The 10857-nt window shown below is 34.5% G+C and overlaps 1 protein-coding gene across 1 annotated transcript; it reads left to right on the top strand.

The window, feature by feature from the left end:
• Window positions 1-6866: 6866 nt before the first annotated feature.
• LOC134853275 (uncharacterized) lies at window positions 6867-8891 on the top strand. Its single transcript, XM_063869249.1, has 2 exons — window positions 6867-7368; window positions 7848-8891. Exons 1-2 carry the CDS (start codon window positions 7028-7030, stop codon window positions 8692-8694), a joined length of 1188 nt encoding a protein of 395 aa, XP_063725319.1. The 5' UTR covers window positions 6867-7027; the 3' UTR covers window positions 8695-8891.
• Window positions 8892-10857: the final 1966 nt, after the last annotated feature.

Raw genomic sequence — 10857 nt, forward strand, 5'->3', positions numbered from 1 at the left:
ATGAGCTGACAACTTGGATCCTTCCATCGCTCAAAATCCCATCCAGCCAACCTCCAAATTCAAATCCCAATAATCCCACTTTTTGCTTTCTCACCACCCGATTTTCCAACTACTAATATACCATCAAGCACGAATTCTGATACTAACTCAGATATTTCAGTTTTTCATTCTATCTCACAATTTAATAACTCTAATGTAGAAACCCCCGACGAATTTGCAGACTTCGAACCATCTCCCTCTACCTATACCCAAACCAGCTCCTCAGTTTTTTCAAAACCCCTTTTTCAACCAATACCATCCAATCATCCACTCCCATCCGTTTCCACTCCTTCTTATGCTTCCCAAGTGACCCCAACCTAATCTCCACTTCATTCACACAGATCATATAATAATTCCCCAGATACCCCCCAAATTTCCCAGGAGCTTGATAATTTTATTACTTTACAACAACAATTAAAAAACCCCTACACCATCACTATACAACAACTCTCATCCACAATAACATCCTCAAATCCACCTACACCCACACCATCCTCAGCTTACACTCCATCATTAGCACAATCATCCAAATCCACCGAAACACCTACTAGCACTCACCGAGCTTATCGCACTTTTAAACGAAATATTTTAGAGATATTAAAGACTACATATATTTAAACGGTGAAAAATACAGACCACAAGATATTTCGCATAAAAATATTTTCATTTTTGTCACCTTAAAGAACGAAATTCTAGCTTTTCTAGGATGGCCCCATTACATCTTAGAAAAATTAACTATCTTATACGCCATGTTTAATTTTATAGGATTTCTTTTCTCACTGTTAAAAGGAATCTAAAACACATGCGCTATACACACAGTGGTAAACCGACAAGCAAGTGTAGCACGTATTCTATTTTCAGGATTTTTTAGAATTTTTTCATCATCAATTAACAAAATACTTCTAGATGCACAAATAAAAGAATATAACACAAAAATATCCACAAGACAAAACATATACGACGAAGAACACAATAATATAGAAATAACACCTACCGCGCCACAGTTGCCACCCTTACCACAAAACCATCCATTATCATTAGTTCCCCGTAATTTCCGAAACCTAGCAATCACAAATAATCTAAATTCTAGACCAAATTCAACACAAAGTCCCATCCAACATATAATGACACATCATTCACAAAATGATAATACATACGATTATAATACATATTATAGAACAACCCCATACCACCACTTTTAAGTCTCAACATAATCATTTTTTAGCCCACGATGAGCCGACAACTTGGATCCTTCCATCGCTCAAATTCCCATCCAGCCAACCTCCAAACTCAAATCCCAATAAACCCACTTTTTGCTTTCCAACCACCCGATTTTCCAATTACTAATATACCATCAAGCACGAATTCTGATACTAACTCAGATATTTCAGTTTTTCATTCTATCTCACAATTTAATAACTCTAATGTAGAAACCCCCGACGAATTTGCAGACTTCGAACCATCTCCCTCTACCTATATCCAAACCAGCTCCTCAGTTTTTTTCAAAAACCCCTTTTCAACCAATACCTTCCAATCATCCACTCCCATCCGTTTCCACTCCTTCTTATGCTTCCCAAGTGACCCCAATCTATTCTCCACTTCATTCACACAGATCATATAATAATTCCCCAGATACCCCCCAAATTTCCCAGGAGCTTGATAATTTTATTACTTTACAACAACAATTAATACACCCCAACACCATCACAATACATCAACTCTCATCCACAATAATATCCTCAAATCCACCTACACCCACACCATCCTCAGCTTACACTCCATCATTAGCGCAATCTTCCAAATCCACCGAAACACCTACTAGCACTCACCGAGCTTATCGCACTTTTAAACGAAAATTTCCAAATCACCCATTCCCAACCAAACCCGGAACAGCCCGCGAATATATCAATCACCCGGAACATACCAAAACGAAAAATTTTTTTGAAATCACCTTACCCTCATTTCCGCAATATACGTTAAATAACCTAACAATACTAACGACAGACGCAATTTTGTTGATGAGCACGTTTTAATGCCAACACTTCATTGGACAGCTTATTATGATTTTAGTAACCGCCTTTGCCTACCATTAGCTAATACTCATGACAGTATCGAGAAGAACAAAAACATGTTATATAGACTCACCACAACACTAACACCTCGACAATTTACTTACGTTGGATATAAAAAGTTATTAAATGCATTCACTGCACCCCGAGCTAACGAATTGGCTATAGAATACTACGACCATAATAACATCCGCCCTAATCAAGATCAATTTTTAGATGAAGACCGCTTCGCAAACCCGCAACTAACAGAAAAATTTTTCATCAAAACATCATACGTATTCACACCTAATATTTTTGATAGAAAGCATGATCACATTATTTCAGAATCACTAGTTGATATTCAAGCAAACTAGAGCTTCTATGATAAGTTTCAGTTATTTTCACTAACCTTTCACTTTCTTTCACCACAGGAACGCATTTGCACTGTTCCCACGATATTATGTTACGCACTAAACAAACGCACACATATACATAATTTCGTTTTATACAAAATCATTTTGATTTACACACCCCATCAAGACAACCTCACCATCGTTTTCAGTTTCTTAACTCAAAATACACGTCACCATTCTTCATTAATTTTACATATTGCATTTAAGATACTAACCTCCACGGCATCCTCCGCAACTAAGACCCAGTTACCCAAATGTATATATTCTGTCCCATCACAAAGACCTTCAATGCCGAAGAATCCGGACCCTTCCTTTTCCCGCATGAAATTATCCAGCCTATCGAAATACACATATTAGAATTCATTCACAATACTAAATATAATCATAAAATATATAACCTCATCCAAAACACACCTTACGAGTTTGCAGTAGGCACCGAAGAACTAAACACCATCAATGCACTTCAATTGCTTTGGCCACTGCTACAAACTTAAAACATCATACGCATACTAGCCAAATTACTAACAACATCAGACATGATTCACGACATCTTCCCCCACGGCTTTTTCCCAGAAGATTAAGGTGAGTATAATTTGAAATACTTTTAACTAATAAATTTAAATTTGTACTAACCATTATCTATCAATGTTTGTTTCTACTTTTAGTCTTCACACCACAATCATCTACAAAAAAAAAAAAAAAACTTTTTAAATTATCTTAAAATTCTTTAGTTTCTTGCACTAAATAATGTAGTAAAATTCATACCAAATGTAGTAATTTTATTTATAAACTATTTCCCCATGAAGCAGTAAACTTAGTTACGATGAAAATTTATAATTTTAAATTTCCCCAAAACGCAGTAAAATTCAAATTTTATGCAATAAATTGATAAAATGAGAAAGCAGTACTAACCTATTCTTTATTTTCATTCATTCGCACAAGAATTCTATCCAAACTCGCACAGCTCGCCCACGAAGAATTGCTTAAATAATGATTCTAAGTTTCAAGTTTCACTATCAACAACTCTAACACACGATAACAAGTTTCAAACTTTCCTTAACCCGGTGGGAAAGGAATTATACACTAAACCAAACTAACCTACGCAGCTTACTAAACACAACAAATCAGAAAAATAGCAACATGATTAAGAAAAGAAAACCAACGGTACCCAAACCGGATTAACCCAGTTTGAAACTGGATAATTTATTCTTTTGAAGACTATTATAAAGTCTAAGAAAGAGATAATAAAACACAAAAAAAGTCGCAAGACAAACCCACACCAAAAACAATTTGATTTTTAAAAAAAGGACACAACAAAAGTAACATAAGAAAGACCAACATAAACCCAACATAAAACGTTATCACATAACAGGACCTCTCAAAGAAACAGCATGCAATCATACTCCCACTCCTGGCCTAACCCACCAGAGAGGACGTCCTGAGCACGCTCTATAGCCGGCTTAACCCACCGCGCTAATCCACGCTTTGTGACCACACTTCTATTTTTAATAAAAGGTACTCAAGGTTGAGTAACTCTTCAAAATAACCGAACTAAAACAAAACGCTTTTGTGAAAACGACTAACTAATTTCATGGTTAAAAAACCGAATTAACATAATTTTATAAAATGTAAATCATACTTTGCAGTATATAGATCATACACAAAAACAAAGACGAACATCCAAAGACTAGATGATCCCATCACACTCGAATAAAAGAATGGCTAAACACAACCGACATGCCGTCCACAATCACGACTCAAAGGATTTAGAGTACGACTTGACTTCGCAGAAAAGGACTTCATTAAACTAGACCAATGACCACCTCGATGTTCAAGTTTACGTACAGATCCGAGTTACAAGGCATCCCTTCCACACACGATCTTCACGCCATTCCCAGACGAGGCTGCACACAAAACAGTTCTCTACTAATACAGAAAAACCTGACATAGCAAACCATTTTGAAATCGGATTGATTTCATTGGGGATCACAGTCGTTGTCGAATGACAAAGTAATAATTTCCTGTTCCTAATTCTAGCGTCCTGGAACGTTCTTCTTCAAGAGGAACCGGATAAGAAAATGATGTTTGCCAAATACCAACGTTCATCATCCATCCTTCAAATTGCAGAGAAGAAAGATAATTCTAAAAAACTCTGTAAACCCCGGATGGGTGGAACCTGATCTAAACTACATTTTATTATTGGATAAATTAGTTATTTTAACACTATAAAAATTTTAATATTAACCAATCATATTCCATCAAACTAACAACCCGCTTATTTGTAAGTGCTGAAATTACTTGTAATTTCAGCACCAGAGAGATTTGAATTTAACTTATAAATTAGTTACCTCTCCAAGAGAACTTCAGCAGTAGCAATAAGCCAGTATACTCTAGATCTATTGAGCCTTGCAGAGACTAGTTAAACACCCTGAGACTAGTAGATATAAGAGTAAGATTAGGATCGGTATTAGACTAAGAAGTTGCACGAATCTATTCGGCCGAAAATAAGATAGCGTGACGAGCAGACGGTGTACCCTATCCGAAATTACTCTATGAGTTAACCACAACAGTCTAACTCATCTGGTGCGACCATAAGTCTCAAATAAGACCTTAATAGCTTAGAATTAACCAACTATAGATTAGAAATTAGACAAAACATTTTCAAAATGTTACACGATAATAACTTAATTGAAATGTCTCTACGACTCAATAGATCAGAGCCGATATTCCGCACAATACTAGAACTACCCGGTATAGGAAGAAGACCTCGGAAAAGAGACGATATACGACTACGTAGAAACTTACCATTTAGTTTCATGGTTGTGCGGCAAAAGCCAACACAAACTTTTATATTTAGAATCTTATTAGCAATGAATTTAGATTTTCATTTGCAAATATAAAAATTTGAAAAAAAAATCTTCGTGATTATTTCAGGCGCTAAACAAAATTATTAATGTTTAATAACGATTGATAACAAGATCTCAGATCGTTCCCTTAATTTCTGCAGTATTATATAAAACAAATTTGAAAAATATTTATTAAAAATAAAAATAAAAATTAGTAGCATGACAATAAATAGTTAGTAATATAAACCATCCTGTTGTTCCAGCTTCATCAACTAAACATAACAGCATTCATAAGCTCACTAACATCGTTTAAAAACTAAAACTTTTATTAAATAAATCCAAATCATCTTAAACTTAAATTCACTTAATTTTAAATTAGATCATCAAGGCTTATCCTTGGATCTTTATAAATTTTGTATCTCATTAATTTTGGGTTTAAATTTCAAGAGAATGCAAAAAGTAAAAATCAGTTTGTTTAAAATTCGAGCAGGCTGTGCGTAATACAAAAAAATTGGAAATTTTGCAGAAAAATTTTAAGAAAATTAAAGTTTTTCAAATTCATTATAGTCCATCATCAGGGATTTTAAATGGATTTTAAACAGTTTTTTTTCTCGAAAAAAAGGTTTATAGTGGATTTGGGTGGTCCCAAAGTGTAATTTTAATATGTAATAATGGCAAAATTTTTGACCTCGAAAAATTATCGATTATTATCTATGAAAGCTGGCTCCGGGTATGCACTGTGTGGTTTTTGATTCAGTTAATTTTCGGCTGTCGAAATAGTAGTTTATAACAAAAACAAATTGATGCCCCAGTGAAGATATCGACACCCTGCATAAAAAAAGGATTTTTTTTACCTTTGATCGTTTTTTGCAAAGTTCTGGGAGTTGGAATATAGCCAATTTGTCCATGCTCTGGTCTAATTTATGCGCTCTTTGAAGATTTTGATCAAAATGCTGAAAACTTAACGCGGTTAATTTATGCATGGCAAATTTTTCCGAAAAACAAAATCATTGCAAATTGAATTGGTGCAAGCTAATCGGTCTTATTTATCGGTGCAAGCTAATATTTTCACACTGGATCTTCGATATTGTCAAAAAAAAAATTTAGAGACCAATTAATTTGCAGTCGGAACATTCAAAGTTGTGCTTCGATACTGTCAAAAAATTGCAGTTTTCCTTTTTTCTCTATCAAAAACTTTTCGAGACCAATTAATTTGTAGTCGGAACATTCAAAGTTGAAAACTCAAACTCGTTTCTTTAGTAGTCTACAACAAATTTATCAAGGTTTAGTTAAACATATTAAAAATAAAAGCGATTATGAAACTGGGGCTCTTACAAAAAAATATTTGCCTTTGACTTGTGAAATATCTTTTAAAGTCAATGAAAAATGAATTAGTTGTAAGCTGATCATTATCACCATTCAAAAATTCCCCCAGTTTAATGAAGAGAAATATCAACAAAAAGTCTAACTCAAATTCTTTTGATCATTTCTAATCAATGTCGTGATAACATTGACAAATGGCCTTTTCAAAAGTTCAACTGTTTAAACGCAAATATCTTGGTAGCATCGTTAAATTCCACAGATTTTGCGTTCACCACCTAAAAAGTTCACCAGTATTTAATTGTATTGCTAAATTCGACGGCTAAACTTTAATTCTTTGACTTGTAACTGAAAAAAAAACATGAAATGCGACCCTGAGTTCTTTTATAATTTTTATTACCTAATTGGCCCATTGCACTTTACTATTATAAATACCGAAGTTCTGAAATATTTCGTGACTTTTATGAAAGTTTTCAACTTATTTCACGTGCCTTTTCTGATTTTACTTCCGTTTTGCATGAACAGGTTGAGAACATCCTGTCGGAAAATAATTTCGATGATAGTTTTGTCGGATAGTTTGATAACTTCTTCGGTTATAATTTTGGAGAAGTTTGGAATTCATTTTCATGAGGACAGTTATAAGACTCCTTGTTTTACTGTAAATCTACTTTTGGACGCCGTTCTGCTTTGGTCCCAGTTATGGTCAGTTTTTAAAACGAAAACCGATTTTGATAAATTTTTAAAATCTTCCACCAAAGCTGGTGGTATTCTGCGATAATACGCAGTCGGAATTTATCAAGATTTTGAATACCAGTAGGAAATAAATCAAATAAAATGAAATCAATATAATCCTTGAAAAAAAATTATAATTTTGCTTAAATAAATTACAGTTTTTAAAGCAGTTGAACATTTTTTTTTGGCAAAAAATCTGCGACTTGGGAAAACTTTCAGAAAAATCTGCTCAAATGCCTTGTTAGTCAGTTTTTAAATTGGAAGACTTTGGCTAAAAATGGTGCCTCTAGGAAACTTATAAGTTTGGTTGACAAAACAGGGATGATGTTCTTAGGAATAAAGCGACCGATCCCCTCACACACCCACCTCCAGGCCATCTCTCCCAGTAGTCTAGTATTTCTAATTTTGTTTCCGCTTCTCAGTTATTGATCTCATATTTAACATTTCAGGTCACTGACCTTGATCGTTCACGTGTTCCTAATTCTGAACCCGCGTTTCGAAATGACCTCTAGAAGAACTCCGATATTCCTCATCTACAACCTAATCGTGTGGCCCTCGGGGCTTTTGCTCCCCCTTCTTACTTCTGGTCTGTTTTGGTACCCAATAACGTACAGCAACACTTACATCGCAGGGGACACTTGTCGGGGTGAATTCGAATTCGAACTCAACGATGATTCAACTGAATGCTTGCTAGTCGGTAATAGTAAAATAATTTGGCTGATGTATTATGTTGGTATAGTTGCGATCCTCGTAGCCGCGATTTTCATGTTTTTCTTGGCGTTAAGAAGAGCTTCGAAACTTTGCAAGAAACCAAAGAAAAGCAACATCGGTATTAATTCTTCAAGTGAACTTTTTGACGAGTATCATGAGTCGATTGGTTGCAACCACTCTCAAATAGTTTGGAAGACTACTTTACGACTTTCAACTGCCGCTTTTGTTTATATACTATCTGTAGCGCCTTCGGTCGCTTTTCGGGTCTACGAAATCTTTTACGGGCCGATTAAACATCAAAAACTTCGAGGAGTTTCCAATTTATGGCTTCAATTAGCGGGCTATTTAATTGGTGCGTCAAATATAATCTTCTACGGGTATTTTAGCCCGTTATTTCGCCTGGAAATACTCAGAGTCAAAGACTTCGTGTTGATACACGTGATGAACATTTTGTCGTCGGCTATCGGACAGAAGAATTGGCGGAAAAATCCATCAGAGTATGACGTAATATTCGACTCGGATCCGATGACGTCATCAGATACTGGTTACAGAAGTGGAGCTACAAAAAGTTGGACTCTAAGATAATGCATTTGTCCAGAAACAAAAGCTTTTTTTATTGCAAATTTTAAGCCAAAAATATTTTCAGACAGAAGTGAAACTTTTAAATTGGTATTACAAAAATACATCTAAAAAGTAGCAGATTTGGAATCCCGGGTTAACTTTGATGGACTGAGACTTCCCGAGTAATAAAGTTTCAAATGTTCTAAGAATCTTGTAAGAATCTCGTGAGCCAAAAGCTTGTAAGAATCGCAAACGAATTTTATATGAAAGCAAATTCTGATAAAAGTTTCTTAAGAGAAAATGAAATATAATTAACTGTTTTTGGTAATTCAGTCCCGGGTCGAGATGCTCGATTTATGTCTTGACTTTCTCGACGAAAAAGCGGTGTATTTCTAACGTCTCGACCGAATTTAGGAATGTTTCGACTTTCTCGACTAAATTTTGGTATGTTTCGTTTATCTCGACCCAACATAGAAGTTTTCGACTTTTTTCAAGCCAGTTCAGATTTGTTTCGAATTTTTTTACCAAAATTCTTTTTTTTCTTGATTTTCTCGACTGACATTTTTTTAAAATTATTTTTTCGATCCCACATTACAATGTATGCTAGTCTCTAGCCTGCTTTTAGCAGTACCTCGCAAAGAGACTATAGGAATATGTCTCGCTCAACATGACAGACACTTGTGGAAATTGTAGTTTCTTTAAATGAAAGTTCTATAGACATTTAAACATCTTCAAAAAAAAACTTTAAAAATAGATGGATGGGTTCGAGTTTGAATTGAAAAATAATCAGTGCACGAAAGTTTATAATGGTCCAGTAATCTGATTAAAGTTGAAAATTAAAAAAAATCGTAAATTCGAAAGTTGCAATAGCTGATGTGTCAAAAGCCATATGCTCGAAATTCAAAAGCCATATGTCTCTAGAGTAAATTCATGGTTCAGGGAAGGCAAAGTCTTACAGGAGTCTTAATATGTTTTGAAATCTTCCCAAACCGAAACCAGAATTTGAAAAATGTGAGATTCTAACAAAATTTTGAATTAGTGCTGACCTGATATACGATTTATAGTGAGATTTGAATTGCACCATAACCCGGTAACTTATCATATATTTTTTTACGTGATGCCTATGATAAAAAAACTTCTAAGGCAGTTTCCTTTTCTGGAATTTTTTGAACAGAATAGTTTCCCACTAATAGGCCAGGCTTGATGAAATGGATCGTGCAAGAAATCGATTGCTCAGGCTCTCTTGTATCTTTAAAGAACCAGCATTTCAAAGTTTTCAAAAAGCGAAACCAATGATTTCAGGTACGAGAAAATTTATGAATAACTTTTTATGAGTGGCCACAAAAACCGTTTTGAAAAATCCGAAAAAAATGTTGGCTGTTTTTTGATTTATGAGATTGTTCATCACTACATGCAGAAATACGAATAGTGGCAGGAAAAAATTTTTTGTACGAAAGGACTAATGTTAGGATATTGTAAGAAACCAGCATTTTCTTATCCGTTTGATAAGAAAATTTTGTCTGTCGGAAAAACAAGACACGGTTTCGAGCAACTGAAAACAAAATTTTCAATTCTCATACGTTAACATACGTAGTTTTGCAATTATATAAAGTTTTGGAGATTACGTGACCGAACTGTGCATTTTATGCATTGTAAGTCGATTCCACAACAGGCCAAAACCAGACTTTTTGAGGAATCCGCATTATTTCTACTTTTCTTTGATCTTCTGTGCTGTTATGGATTCCACAAACAAAAACCTAAAACACCCTCTCACTGAAATTCGCTCCAAAAATAGGCAAACTTGCGGAAACCGCTGCAGTATTTGTGAAAACCGGAACAATTTGTGGAACCATCAAACAAATTCTTGAAGATGTGTAGAATTAAAACGAGATGTTCTGAAATCCGAATTTGCAAGTATAAAAACGCAAATTATGAGCAAAATTGGCAAATTAAAAGTGGATTCTGCAAATTGTAAGTGGAATTCATTTTTGTTTGCTGCTTTCATTTTTATATATGAATATATGTAGCAGCGCTTGAAATTATATCTCTCATTCACCAGTTAATCACCGGCAGAATGGTCGTAGAATAAGTTGAATGTAGCCCTGATATTAACAATATAATTTTTAAAATTCTCAACTTGAAAGTTTTCCGAATCAAGACATTTCGTGATATTTTTGATATGAATCA

Source organism: Symsagittifera roscoffensis, chromosome 8 (genome assembly GCF_963678635.1).
Source record: "Symsagittifera roscoffensis chromosome 8, txSymRosc1.1, whole genome shotgun sequence".
NCBI lineage: Eukaryota > Metazoa > Xenacoelomorpha > Acoela > Convolutidae > Symsagittifera > Symsagittifera roscoffensis.